The sequence below is a fragment of the Paroedura picta genome, chromosome 6 (assembly GCF_049243985.1).
Source record: "Paroedura picta isolate Pp20150507F chromosome 6, Ppicta_v3.0, whole genome shotgun sequence".
Classification (NCBI taxonomy): domain Eukaryota; kingdom Metazoa; phylum Chordata; class Lepidosauria; order Squamata; family Gekkonidae; genus Paroedura; species Paroedura picta.
The window spans coordinates 15,817,973-15,835,946 of NC_135374.1; the positions used below are offsets into that span (position 1 = coordinate 15,817,973).

General features: G+C 44.5%; 1 protein-coding gene across 2 annotated transcripts in view; it reads right to left on the reverse strand.

Annotated features, from left to right (window-relative positions):
* The window catches only part of TRPC6 (transient receptor potential cation channel subfamily C member 6), a 110,720-nt gene that overhangs the window by 4,952 nt on the left and 87,794 nt on the right, over positions 1–17,974 (reverse strand). For both annotated transcript variants that reach the window (XM_077341509.1, XM_077341507.1), the window contains exons 5-11: positions 14,977–15,193; positions 11,636–11,857; positions 9,694–9,958; positions 6,578–6,773; positions 4,402–4,602; positions 921–1,004; positions 552–627 (exon numbers count right to left, since the gene is read on the reverse strand). In XM_077341509.1, coding sequence (XP_077197624.1) covers positions 552–627; positions 921–1,004; positions 4,402–4,602; positions 6,578–6,773; positions 9,694–9,958; positions 11,636–11,857; positions 14,977–15,193 — 1,261 coding nt within the window. The remainder of the gene's footprint in view (positions 1–551; positions 628–920; positions 1,005–4,401; positions 4,603–6,577; positions 6,774–9,693; positions 9,959–11,635; positions 11,858–14,976; positions 15,194–17,974) is intronic.

Sequence of the window (17,974 nt, forward strand, 5' to 3'; positions counted from 1 at the left end):
CTTACCCCCCCCCCCCAATTTTCAAAAATATTGGTCCAGGGGGTCCAATTCTATGGGCACCCAGAGAGGGCATCCCCATCCAACCTCCATTGTTTACAACAGCAAGGAAAGAACAGATAATCTTTTCCCTTGCAATTGAAAACAATGGAGGTTGAATGGGGGCACCCTCGTTGGAAGCTAAGCAGAGTCAATACTTGGATAGAAGACTGTCAAATAAGACAATGCAGAGGAAAGCAGTGCAAACCACCCCTTGCTTTTTACTTATCTTGAAAGTCCCTTGTTGGGGTCACCGTAAGTAAATTGCAACATGATGGCACTTAGTTATATAAAGTCAGATAATCAGTCCTGGCCAGTCGATGGGAAGTCAAGCAATTTTGTCACACCATGCATCCCTTTGTTATTTCTTAGAACTATTGTAACTTACCATCCACAAGCTGCTTGGGTAGGACAGACTTGAAATTTAAGTAAATCTATCAGAACAAAGTCTTTGTAAAAAATAAAGTCTTTCTTTAGCCATATCTTTGCCCTAGTTTGCTTTAGCAGAAACCCACCTTCGTTGACTTCGTCGCTCTCCTTGTCCACCTGAGCTTTCAGTACGTATCTTTTAATAAGACGTTTCATAATTTTCTAGGAAAGAGAAGGAGAAAAAATAGGTCTTCAATAGGTCTTATCAATAGGATCACAGCCTAAAATGCGAAGGCATAAGCATGGGGTACAATAACGTGCAATCGTGCATTAATTAGGATTTACAACAAATGCACCCTTGATACGTTGTATACTGCTTGAATTATGCAGTATCTGTTATAGAAGTCCCTGGCCACATGCAGGCAATTTATTGCCTATTGAATTTCCTGGATCACAGATAATCTGTTGTTTCCATTCAACGGTTAGTTATATTGCTGTTAGGATCTAGATCCTACCTGATACTTCCTTTGAGGATTACTTAAGCTGTTTAAATTGAGGTCATCTGTGCTTTTTATACTTGAATGCTTTCTTTGGCCTACCTGGAAAACAGAAAGGGAGGGGGGAGGGAAGTGTTTACTGAGACTACAAAGCAAGGGAGATTTGTTGCTTCTGTTCCTTTTCTTCCCACCTCCCGCTTGCATCTTTTTTTCATCAAAAGACTTGGGTTTGGAATGCACATCACTGTTGGATTGCCAAACACGCTAGAGGGGTATTTCCCATCTCTTTCAGAGGCTTAAGGTGGGAAAATGGGCAGCCGAAGCTTTTCAGAGCGCTGATGTAACCTAATACGATCCCACGAAGCAGGTGTCCCTAACCTTTTCAAGCCAGTGAACACCTTTGAAATTCTATCAGAGCTTGTTGGACGCAGCCATACAATGGCTGCCACTAAATGGCTACAGTAGAGCCAGCCACAAAACAGCTGCACCATCTTCAGTCACACCGCAAAGATCCTTCTGCCATGGGGCGTTAGCTGCCAAAGCAAAGTTTTTCAGAATCTGAACAGTCAATCAAATCTCCAATGGCCAATCAGAAGTCAGTAAAAGCTTTAAAGGTGTCAGCGGGTGCCATGGGGTCACGTGAGGACCCCCCCACCGTTAAGTCTTTATTAAAGGGACAGGACTCTACTTGTAGCATTATGGCAAAAGGTTCTGTGTGGACTAGGGTTCATTTCAACAGATGTAGTAACCCTCTGTAGGTATATGTGTGTCTAAGAGATTGGTTCAGATACAGTTTTTAAACACTGGTTCTGCTGGGGAGTATTGCACTGGTCCTGTGGCTGGGCTGCCTTGTAAAAGTGTCCCCCCCCCCCATCATGACTTTCAGTGAAGAGATTCTCTGGGACATTTTGCTGGGCTTGTATTGCCTTGCTATTTCCCGCCCATAGGAAACAATGGAGGACGGTAGCACCTTCTATGGGTGTCCATAGAATTGGACCCCATGGTCCAATCCTTTTTGAACTTGGGGGGTGTTATGGGGAGAGATTCCAGCAGATATGCCGCAAACTTGGTGCCTCGACATCCATCGCTGCCCCCACGAGACCACTGACGAGAGAGACTGGCTAGATTTCCCATAAGCTTAATGGCTCCATAAGTTATAATGGAGCCGAATCAATTCGAGATACCTGAATCTTGCCGAAACTGAATCTCTATATCAATAATAAGATTCGTCTGATTCTGTATATACTGAATGGACCCTAATTTTTTAAAAAATACGCTGTGCCCATCCCTAATACGTTTCTGAATTTAAATCATAAAAAGGAATCCTATCTCTGCTAAACCAGCGTTCACACTGCAACACATGACCACTTGATGGCGGTATGTACTACTTTTTCAGACTTCTTTTTATTCTTGGATAAGGCTTTCTTGAAGCATTGTATCAGCAGAAGCCCGGCTCATTGCTCATTTCATGACAAGTAAGCAATAGCAATTCACTCCACTTGCAGGAGTGAATCATCAAATTAGAGGTGACTGATAAATGCCCTGTCTGTAGGGCCAGTTGCTCACAGTGACACCTGAATGCTAACTTGTTACTTCTACACTCCTACAAGCAGGCTCTTGACTATTTCCTTAATATGGTGGAAGGGAGGAAGGAAGGAAGGAAGGAAGGAAGGAAGGAAGGAAGGAAGGAAGGAAGGAAGGAAGGAAGGAAGGAAAGTTTTCACAGAGCATGCTCACTCTACCCTCTGAATACCACTAGAGTTCCTTCTAATTTGCTGTTGTATTCAAAGGTAGTATAAAACAGGGAAGGGCCATGATTCAGTGACAGAGCATCTGCTTTGCATGCAAAAATTCCCAGGTTCAATCCCCAGAATCTCCAGTTGAAAGGACCAAGTACTAGGTGATATGAAAGATCCTGAGACCCTGGAGAACTGCTGATAGTCTGAATTCAGTAAACAACAGCTTCATATATTCAATTTGGCTGAGTTTTATTGCAGATTGTGAGACGAAGGTCATGAAGGGATGAGCTGTTCTTGGCTCTTGGGACTATTTTTTAATATACCCAGGGCAGCCTTTCTCAACCTTTTTATCATTGAGAAAACAGCAGATGTGGTGTAATCCTGCAGAATATGGTTGGGAAGCATAGCTGTGTACAGGCCCACCTGGGGCTCCTGTCCTTCCCACCCCCCTCCAGGCCCATCATTGGCCATGGGAGGGTCGATATGACCATATATAGTCCTATCACCCCATAAAGGTTTATAATTAATTTCTACCCATTCAGAAAACCCTTCCAGAGCCGTCAAGAAACCCCAGGGTTTAACAAAACCCTGGTTGGAGATCAGGAAGGAACTGGCCACAGAATCTTGGAGGTTTTTTTGCCTTCCTCGGGGCCAAGAGTGGTGGTGGTGGGGGGGGGGAGGTAGGGGATTTGACTAGATAAGTCATGGGGTCCTTTCCAGCTCTATGTTTCTGTGTTTATTGTTTCCCGCTAAGTTGATGAGTTGCTGACATGGGCCAGATTTATACTAATAGTGACACTATGCCCTGATAATCTCTCAGATTTGTGATGCAGGCGGAGGTGTTGTTCTGCCTGTCAAGACAATACTCCTGAATCTTTCTATGACCCAATTTAGTGTGCTTATTTTCTTCCAGAGGGAAAAGAAAATATAATCAGCAGTGGGCTCTACAGATGCTAGCAGTGAAGGTGAAACTCAGAGATGTAGGCACAAATGAAGAAATCTGCCAGTACTACATTACTCTCAGTGAAATGTGCATCCCAAGTCACAGTCAACACACATCCTAGCTCACCGTTATAATATGTGCTAATATGCATGAACACGTAAAAACACACAGAACAAGAACCATGGGTGCAAATCAGTGGCTGGAGAAAAACACAAATATTTCTGTGGACTTTCCATGGACGTAAGAGAACGTGCAGGGCCAATGGCAGAAAACACAGAAACAAAGGCACAGGATTTGTCTCCTCCACTGGCACATTCTGTGCAATTATATTGATGCTGTATCCGTGTGGATGGCAGTTTTTGTTTTGCTTTGCCATCAGATCAAAAACTGCAAGTTGGCCATTAATGAAATTAGGAGGTTGATTATCCATTAGAAGTGCAAAATATCTCACTGAAAAGGCTCTGCGAGTAATGGACTTCAAGAGAGATTAATAGAATTTTTAGGAAATTTCATTCTGATATCAAAGGGTTATCTCCATAAAACTAAATTTTGGCTGCATGTGCTCCACACTCCCCTCCCTCCCAATTATAGTAAACATTCTCACTGAAAACCTAATACTTATTGGTTTTAGTGTTATGTAGCACATTAATAGATGGCACATTTAGTGATATCTGGCATGGATTTTTTAGCTATTATTGTAAGGTGCCTCAAACCACGAGGAAATAAACACACAATTCTCCACTAAGAAGGAATGGTTAAAATTATTTTGCAGATCTTGTGAATGTGGTGATAGTTTCTCCCCATTTCCCAAAGTTACCTGATTCATCTCTGCGTCTTCCTGGAAACCCTTTTTATGGCAAAGCAGTTTATAAACCCATTTCTTTATTCTGAGTGAGAGGTAAAGCAGAGATTTAGGGCTAGGCACTAGGTTGAAAGGAACTGGAAGCGTTCTGCCTTCCTCAAAATAGGAGAACCACAGTTTAGCTCTTGCAAACTTCCATTCCACGTCAGCATCATCCTGGAAGACACAAGAAAGAGTCCTTCAGTGATTACAGGGAAAACATCTTCTTGGAGATCATAGAATCATAGAATCATAGAGTTGGAAGGGGCCATACAGGCCATCTAGTCCAACCCCCTGCTCAACACAGGATCAGCCCTAAGCATCCTAAAGCATCCAAGAAAAATGTGTATCCAACCTTTGCTTGAAGACTGCCAGGAGCTCACCACCTCCTTAGGCAGCCTATTCCACTGCTGAACTACTCTGACTATGAAAAATGGATAGGATATTTTAGGACCTCAAAGGGAAGATATTTGTGCTCAGGTTCTGGCTATCGGAAGTTTGGTTAACATCCCTCTTATCACAACTGCATATAACAATTCTATATATGACTATTCTAGTGCTGCCAGCTCTGGGTTGGGAAATTCCTGAAGATTTGGGCATGAAGCCTGGGCAAGGATAGATATACAAATGGGCATGCTCCAACTAACATGAATCATGATTAAAAGGGCTACTGGTGAAAAGGGGGGAAGTTAATAATGTGTTAAGCTCAGATCTGAACAACTTGTGACCCACCGAACACATTACACCTGCCAAGAATTCTGGAGTCTGTTGTCTGCCTTGAACTACAAAAACACAGCTGATATCAATTTCAGACTTCAATGCCTGGCTGGTCCGCTTTTTTCAGGACATAAAATGGGCAGGCATTAGCCTGGCTTAATTCCCTGCTTCGCAAACTACAAAAGAGCAAATGTTTCTGGATAATATCCTATATTTGTTTTATCAAGGTGAAGAAAGGATCTCTTGGAAGGCATTTTCTTGTGCATTATCCATAGATTTTGAACTGAACTTCTGCCAGAAACGCTGAAGAATCCTTATCAGAGATGTGTATAACCTCACTGTTTTGTGGGATGGCTCTGCAGAACTTGAACCTCTATATATCAATAATAAAATTCATCTGATTCTGTATATACTGAATAGATGCTATGCTGCCCGCAGGCTTCAGAAGGGTTGGGGACCCCTGATCTAGTGCCCTGAAGAACTAGCTTGAGTATAGAACTCTTTGGCATCCAGTCTCTCGAGACAATGGAACATCCATGTTCTTGAAGGCTTGACAGAAGTTGTTTTATGTCTGCACCAGAGCCAGTTGAAGGATTCGCAGGGCCCTAGCAGAGCCCAACTGGGGCTGACCCTTGTGCTATCCAAGTAACAGCAGGGTATCCTTCCTACGTTGGAACTTTAGAAGTAGCTGACTGCTTCACTTTGCTAGTATTATTCACATTTACTAGTATTATCCAACACTTAAACTTCCTTGGCATGAAAAAAACCCAGCCTAAAAATAACCGTATAGCCACTTGTGGCGCAGAGTGGTAAGGCAGCAGACATGCAGTCTGAAAGCTCTGCCCATGAGGCTGGGAGTTCGATCCCAGCAGCCGGCTCAGGGTTGACTCAGCCTTCCATCCTTTCGAGGTTGGTAAAATGAGTACCCAGCTTGCTGCTGGGGGGTAAACAGTAATGAAGGCACTGGCAAACCACCCCGTATTGAGTCTGCCATGAAAACACTGGAGGGCGTCACCCCAAGGGTCAGACATGACTGTACCTTTACCTTTAAAAATAACCGTATATCACCATGGGTCCTCTGGAACTATGGGGCCCATAGTACATGCTACTAGGATAACCGCTTCTGATTTGAATAAATGAAATTCAAATTATGACCTCTCCTACAATAACAATATAACAATTTGCCACCCTTTAATACTACTCCAAATGTGCCAGTCGAGCAATTCTGGTCTGAGAACTTAACCTTCATTAGGTGCGGCGGCAGAGCTATTCTGCAATGCTTAGTTGTTTCTCAGGTGTCGAAACAACTATTTAGAACTCATCAGAACAGGCTGTAAGGAACTATTAAGTTTGCTATCAGATTGTTTTTTAACCCTCTCCCACTATGAATTCTCAAAGCAACGAGAAGACCTAAGACAACTGAGCCAAGTTTCACCTCAATTTCCTGGAAAGAGCTGTTGATCATTGCGATAAGCATGTTCAATAGAACAATAACCATGGTGACATTATAGACGCCATAGAGGACGTAACCGATGTTCTCAATGAACTTGTGGTTGTAGTTTATGACAACTGATTTAACTTCTGAGAGTCCAAATATTGCCCAGAACAAAGTTTTGAAGCTTTCTTCTACTCTAAAAAAAGGGAAAAGAAACCATAAGCATGAAAGTAAAGACATTTTACATTGCCTGGGCTATACGTATACGTGCTACATGTATAGTACCATTATCATTATTAATTCAGTTTCTATATCGCCCTCCCAGAAACCAGCTCAGAGCAGTGTACATCATACAATTAATAATAAAATAATTAAAACAATAATAGTATAACATTTTACACATTTTAGACATTTTAAAAACAGTATCTATAGCCAGTAGCAGCATCGATTATTAACATAATTCCCAGAAGTGGCCTTTATCAGCAGAGCTTTTCCAGACTAGAGTGTGTCTGTGGGGTCCCATTTTCGGGGGGGGGGGATTAGATGTTATGAGGTCATTGGTCTCAACCAAAAGCTTGATGGAAGAGCTCCATCTTACAAGCCCTGCGGAACTGAGCCGGTTGGTATATGCAACAGGACCAGAAGGAACTGAAAGTCTGTACCATCTCATTCTCATCACTAAGCGTAGCTTTTAGGATAGTTTTGATCTAGTGTTCATTATTGCATTTTGTCTTATATTTCTTTTCTTGCGTGTTTTAATTGGGATGGCCCTTGACATTGCCATAAATGTTACTTGACTTGAGACACAGCACTTGAGTCATTATTAATTATGAATGGCGGAAGTTTCTTCTCCCATTTTGTGGATTCTTTTTACCCATAATCCCTCATGGCTGGGATGGCTGGGTAAAAAAGAACCAAGTTCTCAAGCACTACGCTATGCTAATAGGAATATACTCTTCTTGTAAATAACAAATTTCCATGACCCTGAATAGGGTCACAGGACTACGAAAATAGCAATAATTGTTCTCCCTTGGAAACCTGAATGAGTTAAACAGTTTACTAGTAGGTCTCACATTATCTGTCACCAAGGATTATCGTGCCTTTTCAGTCTATGAATAGGTGGCAAACTAGGAAATTATCATCTTGTGACAAGTTTGTTATTGATTTAGTACATATAATCAGTTCATACGAATTGGTGAGCTTAGCTTTTGTGTGAGCACATTAATGGAAAATCATTTTGGCTTGGATCCACACTAGGGTTTCCATGGACGCAAGTCCATGTGCTCACAGAATGATTTTCCCATGACCTATGGCTGCCCAAAATTCTTCCTGAATCCCGTTCTTGGGGGAGAGAGGAAATCTTCCAGGAACAGGATTGGGAGGGCATATTTGGCTACTGTGGGAGCAGGGCAAGTCACACTTTGGAGGGAAATGCTGGTGAATCCAATCCACTGTTTGCTATAAGAACACAGTGGGAGTGGTTGAAGTCCTACTTTGTTCCTTACTATTTGCACCTGTCATTTTATCTTCCATGCACAAATCACCTTACATGAATGGTAGAGACTAAAATACAAAATATGATATATACTCCCATCATGCTTTTGAAACAATTGGCTTTGTACTAGCTATCATGTATACGAGCTTTATGTGGTTATAAAACAAAGAATATTCAGTTAACAGTATCCCAAGAGCTGTTTCCAAAATAGTTTCATGTCGTGGTACTGTCGAGCTGCCATGACTCTTTGGATGCTCAGTGGCTGAGCATCTGCTTAGCAATGCAGAAGATTCCAGGTCCAGTCACCAAGGATCAAAGAGTAGGTGATGTGAAAGACCTCTGCCAGATAACCATCTGTTCATTAGTAGCATTTGGATAATTTTACCCACCTCAAATGTTTGATTGAGAATAACCAGCCCTCTAATTTAGACTATCAGCTGCCTGTGAACCCGTTAATGCAAAAGGGCCCATATCACCTATATATATCTAATAGTGAAGTTTGGCCCCTTGTTTGTGGATATCTAAATCCAAAGATTAGGGCCCGACCGACATTGAACAAATTTTCCTGCCAACTTGGGGAACCTGGTAGGCAAAAAAATCTGAAATCTCTTTAAAAATTGGAGGGTTGAATGCTCCCAATATATAAGACTGTTGCCTGCGCATGTGCAGATAATGTACTTCCTTTGATTTTGAAGAGCTGGTGGCAGCAGACTCTGGGAGCCACCCCAGGCCTGGCCAGGGCAGCAGCTGACTCCAGGAGTCATGATTGTCCTGGATGTGATGGACTCCACGAGCTGCTCTGGACCCCTTGCTAGGGGTCACTAGGACCTGCTCTAGGCCCAATGGCAGCGGCCATTGGGAATAATTTCAGGTTCAGAGCAACTCCCAGACATCATTGCCCCTAAAGCTGGGCTCAAAGGTGGGTGGTGAGGCCTGGAGCTGCTCAGGCTCAACAATGGAGAGGAGATAGGGTGCACACACACTACAAGTTTCACGGCCCTCCCACTTGTACTCTTATAATAACCTACTTGACAATGAATGTATCACTCCATTGTATCCTTATGGCCTGAGAGATTATTGTAGGCAATATTTAGGAACTGTATGTTGTTCCAACTATTATAATGGATTTGGACACTTAGATCCTTTAAAATAAGCTATAGCAGTGATCTTCAACCTAGAGGTCATGACAGATTTGCTGCTTTATGGATGGATCCCATGCAACCACATCTACTTAGAGAACAAGCGTGTTGAATAGGACAGTAAGGGAAGGTCATTCAGCAATGAATAAGATTCCTGAATAGGCAGGTTCAGTGATGCACTTGCTGCAAATACAGTCCTTTGCTTTCTCTCTCTTCTGACTACCTGACACAACCCAGTCCAGCTACATCCACTGATGGAGTACCAGCGCTCTGTGGGTGTCGACAACATATTGCTCCCCATTCTCTTTGGTCACATCTCTGGCTCTTCTTGGTCCTGAAATCGTACTCTGATGTCACATGTCATTATGAGCCATGCTGCTGCCTGCGGAGGTGGGGTGGGGTTCAAAGCGGGTTCTGGGTCTGGAATGCTGGAAGTCCATTCATCTATAGAGCAGAATCAGATTTCGGGAACAATAACTTACGTAGTGAATGCTTCGTTTTGCTTTGCCCCCATGTAGTAGGAGTAGAGATTGAACATTCCTATCATGAAGGCCACAAACACCATGATAAAGATGACCATGAATTTGAATATGTCTTTCACAGTTCTGCCAAGGGATATCTGCAGTGGCCCAAAACTTTCATTGGCGGGCAAAATGTAAGCGATTCTTGAAAAGCTTAATACCACAGCGATTGCATACAGGCCTTCAGATATGATTTGAGGGTCAGATGGATCCCAGTCTATTCTAGCTAAAAGAAAAAAGAAAAAAAATGAAGACCTTAATAATCAGATTTTATGGAGAACTAAACCCAACAGAGATTGTAATGATGCTATACATGGGCATGAGTCCCAAGGTCACCATCTGGACATAACCTTTGAGTAAATATGCATAGGTTTGGTCAATTATAATGCAATCATAGTTACTTCCCACTAGGTCTACTGAACTCAGTGGACAATCAAAGGAGTTTAACTCAGCTAATTTCCTATTACCTGTAAAGCTGGCAAAGTATTAGATGGTAACTGAGAGCCAGTTTGCTATAGTGGTTAGGAGTGCAGACTTCTAATCTGGCATGCCGGGTTTGATTCTGCGCTTCCCCACATGCAACCAGCTGGGTGACCTTGGGCTCGCCACGGCACTGATAAAACTGTTCTGACCGGGCAGTGATATCAGGGCTCTCTCAGCCTCACCCACCTCACAGGGTGTCTGTTGTGGGGAGAGGAATGGGAAGGCGACTGTAAGCCGCTTTGAGCCTCCTTCGGGTAGAGAAAAGTGGCATATAAGAACCAACTCTTCTTCTTCTTCTTCTTCTTCAACGTATGGTAACGTAGAATTCTTCCAATTCTCTCTCTCTCTCTCTCTCTCTCTCTCTATCAATCATTGTATTTCTATACCGCCACTCCCAGAAACTAGCTTGCAGTGGTTCACAAAAACAGAAAAAGCAATATCAGTTAAAAGTACCCCCAATAAAGCAATGAAACAATTTAAACAAGTACAAAATGGCGGTATACTAGATAACTTTAAAAATCGCTCCCCATATTCCGGCCATCAGTCTTAATATCAATAAAATATGTACTGGCTGGGAGATAGAAACAAGCCTCCAACACAGTCTAGCACTGCAGTAAGAGCCGAGGAGGAAGACTGAATGCCCCAGGGCTTCCACTCGGCCTTAATCAAACGCCTGGTGGAAGAGCTCCGTTTTACAGGCCCTGTGGAATTCAGAGAGTCCTGACAGGACCTGCATCTATTTATAGGTATTCTCACAGCATATTATGAAAGGGCTTTGGAGTTTCTGAAAGTGTCTTGGCATACAACTCTCAAATAAAGTCGGAATAGAATCAATGAATGTATAGAGAGTAGGTTGGATTCTGACAATACATTCATCCAGTGGTGGTACTCTTCTGGCATCATGAGCCTTGCCAAGAAGCTAAAACCTCGGGTGGAAGAGACTTTTACATCAGAAGAAGGCTCCATGAGTTGAAGGACAGCACTGACATGAGCAGAACAGACCCACAGGATCCAATCCAATATTCTGTAGTTGGTGGTGTTCCAGGCACGGAACTAGTCAATGTCATTAGGCTACTAAAAACAGCCTTGCACACAATAGATAATGCACTTTCAATGCACTTTTGATTTTCCTGTTCTGCACAGAAAAATCCAGCTGCCAAAGCACATTGAAAGTGCATTATCCTATGTGTGCGGAATGGGCCCCGGACAGCCCAAGTTAGCCTAATCTCATCAGATTTCAGACTGGCTAATTGCTTGGATGGGAGACCACTAAGGTTTGGAAGCAGAAGCAGGCAATGGGAAACCACCTCTGAAAATCTCTTGCCTTGAAAGCCCTATGGGGTTGCCAAGCTATGACTTGACAGCAAGAAATGAAATAAAACAATTCTTTGTAAGGATATGTAAACTAATCTAAACTCACCCAAAGTGTAGTACTTTATGCTGGGTTCCAGTGTTGCTGCTGACATGTTTGATTTGGCAACGATGTTCTGGGCTCTGGACGCATGCCAAAATGCCATAAATCTAGCAATGAAGGAAGCGGCAAAGATAGCCAACATACCGAAATCTAGCATATTCCATAACTCGAAAAGGTACTCCTTAGGACCTTGAGACCAAATTTCTTTGCATTCAGACCATATCATACCTGAATAAGGAAAGAGAGATCACATATTACATTTAGTTTACACAAGGATGCCAGGTGACATCGAACAGAAATGGGGAACTCTGGCAGGGATAGCCTGGCTGGAACCTGGAGATCTGCAGTGGGCTTCTAAATTTTCCAGCAGAGCAGGACATGGGGCACCTGTGACTCCGCCCACCAGTTCCAACTAGCAGCAAGCAGATCTGGTGTACAATAGGAGGAAGAGGGGCAGGGGGGGCAGGAGTCAGGTGGAGGAGCAGCTGGGGTTGTTTTATCTCCTGTTGTGCCAGGAAATATTCATTTACAGCAGTGGCCCCCAACCTTGTTTGGGCCGGGGACCAGTCTGTGGGAAGAGGGGGAGAGGGAGGCCTGGGCACCTGTGCGCTGGCGGGGGCAAATGCGCATGTGCAGAGCTGCCGTGCCTGCGCGTTTGTGCCTCCCTCTCCCCCCCACAGAGCTCGCTATGCCAGAGCGATCGGCCGACAAAGCGGCTGATCAATCCCGCACTGCACTGTGGGGTGGGGAGAGGGAGGCACCTCCCTCCCCCCCCACGGCCCGGTACCGAGAGTTTTACGGTCCGGTACCGGTCTGCGGCCCAGGGGTTGACAACCCCTGATTTACAGCACAGACCTCCAGGCTGCAACCTGGCAACCCTGATTATGGAAGGTATTTTAGATAAACATTATATATACACACAACATGCTTGTTACCTTAGATTTATCATATTTTCATTACAGATTTGGGGTATCCATTGGCTCCTTCCTGTCGCCCATGGTTCTCGTTTGAGTTTTAAGGTTACACTTTTATATTAGCTCCCAAAGTGTGGCGGTTAATTAACTGCAAAGCCATACCCTACACCGGGATGAATTTCTCTGAAGTTGCATTTTAGAACCCTCCAGTAGTCAATATTTTAATATGCTCATTACTGCCAAGTTATTCTCATGCCTGGAGCAAACACCTCTCCTTTAAACATCAGCTACAAAAGAGCTAATTCTTGCACTGCTATCCTAAGTACAGTCAAATTCTCCTAAGCCTGCTGAAGTCAATGCACCTTAAAGAGTGCAACTGTGCTCAGGATTGCGCTGGTAATAAGGCAAAGCCATTTACAGTGAAATTAGTTCTGCTTGATGTATGTTGCTGATTCTACAGACGAACAATTCTCCAAGCCTCTGATGTTTTCAAAATAACTTGTCACCTCTTTGTTCTGCATGTGGCTAAGAAGAAAAGGAAAACAGACGTCCTTTTTATATCTGTATCAATAGTAATATGTGTACACGTTGGAACTGGATCTTCCCTTCCCCAAGCTTTTGAAATGTAAATTACATCTGAATTAGTAACAACATGTCACTGGGAAGCTGCAGGGTGTGTTTTAGATGTGACTATCAAATATGTTATCTCAGCTGGATTGTGTGCATTTGTTTCAACTTAGCGGGGTTGCATTTGAGTACCAGATTAATTAGCACCCAGGTAATGGACCTGATGAAAGTGAGGGGCTGTGGATCAATGGAAGAACTTCTGCTTTGCATGCAGAAGGTCTCAGGTTCACTCCCTGGCATCTCCAGTTAAAGCAGACTTTCTCAACCAGGGTTTTATGAAATCTTGGGGTTTGTTGACGGCTCTGGAAGGGTTTCCCAAATGGATGGGAATTAATTATTTTTTCCTATATTTTAAACATGTATCTGTGATATGACCATATATGGTCATATCACACACCCAATGGCCAATGTTGGGCGTTGAGGGGGTGGGAAGGGGAGGGGCCCCAGGTGGGCGTGTCCACAGCTATGTTTCCCAATCATATTCTACACGATGGTACCACTTCTGGGGTTTCTTGAAGTCTGAAGAATGTCTTGCGGGTTTCTCAATGGTAAAAAAATTGAGAAAGGCTGAGTTAAAGGATCTGGCAGATGATGTGAAAGACGTGTACCCAAGACTCTGGAAACACTGCTCATCTGAGTAGACAATACTCATCTTGATGGGCCAAAGGTCTGATTCAGTATAAGGCAACCCTGCACGTTCAAATTTACCTGTACTGCATATAATCAGAACACTCTACACAGAACCTTTATAATGCTCCTGATTGGCACTTATTACGATGGGAACCAGTTGAGAGACAGTTGTCTGACAGACCACCTGACAAAACAGTGTGCAACATGTGAAATGCAGCAAAATTGCTTTTCCTGCCACACTATTTTCTCCTTGTCTCCTTTGACTCTGCATTGGCATAAATATCCACCCCATTACATGGGAAGAGTCCCAAATAGGGTTGTGTGTGGCAGCATCCGAATTGGCCGTTCCAGGCTGCTGCTGCCAGCATTGTGCCGCAGGGGGGAGGGGAGGTGCGGGCGCCAGTGGGTGCAGCACCTGTGTGTGTGCAGCGAGTTACGCACAGGCGCCCGCACCTCCCTTCCCCTCCCCCCTGCGGTGAGGTGCAACATTGCCTGCATCGGCCTGAAACAGCTGATTTGGACGCCGCCATGCACAACCCTAGTCCCAAGTTCTTGGTGAAATTGACCCTATCCCCTAAGGCAGTGGTCCCCAACCCCCGGTCCGGGGACCGGTATCAGTCTGTGGATCAGTCAGTACTGGGCCGCGGCTCCTCCTCGTCCTCCTCCCCGGCTGCTGCCTCAGGGGTTGCCCTGCCACTGTGCCGCTGGCTCACCTTTGGTGCTCTCCAGCGGCTGCCATGGCTGGAGTTCCCCCTCAGTGTGGCACTGTGCAGCTGCTGCTGGCAGAACCCCCCCAGTGGGTGGCGGGAAGTCAGGGGCGCCGGTGGGAAAGCAAGTGGACCAGGGGCTCAGGTGGCGGCAGCAACGTCCCTCGGCAAAAGACTACCCCCCCCCGGGCTTCAGTAAAATTGTCAAGTGTTGACCGGTCCTCGGCGGTAAAAAGGTTGGGGACCACTGCCCTAAGGAAGTATTTTTGGTTCCCCACTGAAAGAACAGTGAGAGTATAAAAACAACGATGATTGCATGCATGATATACTCTTCCAATATCAAACAACAGATACTCATTAATTAAAACAGAAGTTCTTCTCTTTGTGTTACGATTTTGTTACAATGAAGTAAGAGACGATATTTAACAGGTTTCTGTTTGCAGGAAAGAATTTTGGGGAACTTTTTTACCTATCACCCAAGAGATAATAAGCATCTCCATCCAGGAGAAGCAGGACGTTTTCATCCTGAACAGCTGGCTTTCGTTATCTGTCCTAGATTCATTAGGTTTTATTTTGGTGCCATCAAACCTGTCTGCTGCATTCATGACCAGAAGCCCCAGAAAAATGGTGAAAGAGGCAGCATGTGCCACAAACTTCATGAATGGTCCACGCATTATCCTGCCCAACTGCAAAATATAGAAGAGAGACCAAAGAGAAAGGGAGAGAGACAGAGACAGAGAGAAGCCATCAGTTTATTTTAATGTTAAGGATACTGCCTGCAAAAATAAACAAAAAACCAGAACAAAACTCAACAGTCAGATACCCTAGAGAAATACAAGGGAATGTACTGTGTCAACATACATTTCTCTAGTAATACAATTTTAATGATCCTTCAGGAGCCATCTGCAACTTACTTACTGCTTGTCTGTTAATCAAATAATCTGGGCACTTAAGGGATTGTCTGAAGTCCTGGTGCCCAAAAAGGTTCTTGTGAGTCCAAAGATGGGTCTGGCATGGTCTGTGGGACCTGGAAGGGGGGGGGGGAAACACTTTTCATGGGCTGTGCTTCTGAACAGACCCAGGCAGATTTATTCCAGAGGAGCAACTAGAGATGAGCTGGCTATCAGGGGGCACTCACTCTAGTCCCAGAGGGAAGAAGAGAAGGAACAGCTGGGGGAGGGAGGCAGGGTTGGAAAAGGGCTGTGAAGAAGAAGAGTTTTAAAGGAGGCCAGGGAAGCTGGTGGCTTTGTAACCTAGCTTTACTATAGGGGGAAAGGGAGTCATCAGGGCAAGTGACCCTCTCCCATCCCATATCTGAGACCGTGGAACATCCCCACAAAGGGTGGCCAGATGGTGGAAGACGGTGCCAATTCTGGGACAAATGAGCATCATGACAGGGATATACTATCCAAGGATTGGGTAAAGAGAATTATAAGGCATTGCTGGCTGCCCCACGTGAAGGTTTTGCTCCGGACTCTCCTCAATCTCAAAAATGGGTCCCTAGCAAATTGCACCTGTAGCAGGAGCAGCCAGACTGGAGGCAGAGAGGCCCCCCCCCCACCATAGTGGAAAAGGGTGTCACTCCAACTGTCCTTAAAGAGGGAAAACGGAGGGATTAGAGAGGTTATGGCCCTGATCCATTGGGGGAAGGCACCGCCCAGGGCCCCTGGAAAAGCGGGGCCCATAGCATGTGCTACATGTGATACCTGTATAAACTGGCCCTGCAGACGCAAGGGTTAACAGTGAGTGCCACAAAGAATGGAGAACATCCTTGTTTGGAGAATCCTCTTCTTGTGTGAATGCAGAGGCTTATATGAAGCAATGGTAGAGAACTGGTTCTCTCATATCTACCCACAAGGTGTAAAAAAAGAAGAAAAAAGGCTCAGCACCTGGGCTCAAGATCCAGTTAGCACACTATATTTTATCTGCTGTGTAAAGGTGCATCCAGAGAGACATTTTCAACAAGTTCACACACCGGGAAAAGCAAAAGAAGCTGTCAGTGTCTTATTCTGCAGGTGAAATAGCTAACCGCAAGCAAAGCACTTTGATTCTGGGTCATTCCTTTATAAGTCCCTGATTCTTGAAATATTGACAATGACAATGTGTGAACGAGACCTTGGGGTACTTGTGGATTGTAAACTAAACATGAGCAGGCAGTGTGATGCAGCGGTAAAAAAGGCAAATGCCATTTTGGGCTGTATCAACAGGGGCATCACATCAAAATCACAAGATGTCATAGTCTCATTGTATACGGCACTGGTCAGACCACACCTGGAGTACTGTGTGCAGTTCTGGAGGCCTCACTTCAAGAAGGATGTAGATAAAATTGAAAGGGTACAGAGGAGAGCGACGAAGATGATCTGGGGCCAAGGGACCAAGCCCTATGAAGATAGGTTGAGGGACTTGGGAATGTTCAGCCTGGAGAAAAGGAGGTTGAGAGGGGACATGATAGCCCTCTTTAAGTATTTGAAAGGTTGTCACTTGGAGGAGGGCAGGATGCTGTTCCTGTTGGCTGCAGAGGAGATGACACGCAGCAATGGGTTTAAACTACAAGTACAACGATATAGGCTAGATATCAGGGGGAAAAATTTCACCGTCAGAGTAGTTCAGCAGGGAAATAGGCTGCCTAAGGAGGTGGTGAGCTCCCCCTCACTGGCAGTCTTCAAGCAAAGGTTGGATACACACTTTTCTTGGATGCTTTAGGATGCTTAGGGCTGATCCTGTGTAGAGCAGGGGGTTGGACTAGATGGCCTGTATGGCCCCTTCCAACTCTATGATTCTATGATTCTGTGATTCAGAGATTCAGGTGGCCTGAATCAGCAGAACAAAGTGTGAGTCCAGGGGCACCTGTAAACTGTCTCAAGCCCCAACTGGCAGAGAGGTGGTTAAGAAATCATATCCTTATCTATTATTCCTCTTAATATTTGTGAAACAGCCTGGGGGGTGGAATGTGTCCAGGGTATCCGAGTTGGAATAGGGCCAATCAGGGTATGGCCAGCTTTGCTTTGCTGGCCACACCCTGATTGGCCCTGCCCCTACAGCTCCCACCCTCCTTCCCTGGATGCTAGCCACTTTGCTCTCAGACGCCTGAGAGAGAGACACAGAGAGCCATGCCAAGCCACTCTAAAACACAACCAGAGTCATGATAACATGAATGAGACATTTCCATTTTGCTGAGGTTTATAAACATGCTGCCGAGGATGATCCATAAAATTAATCTCACCAACCACCCGAATTTCACTTTGAGGTCAAATAATGTACATGGTTTTGTTAATGCAACATTTATGCCTGAGAGACTGAAACATTTCAAATAAGCATACTTCTAAACATGTCAGGAACCGAAATATTGAAACAAGCTACTTTTGAGCTCCGTTTTTTGGAAGATCCAACAGGCATCCAAGGTCCTATCGGCTGTTCACTGTTCAGTCCCTGATTGCATTCTGCACGGGTTCCTAAACAGATGATTT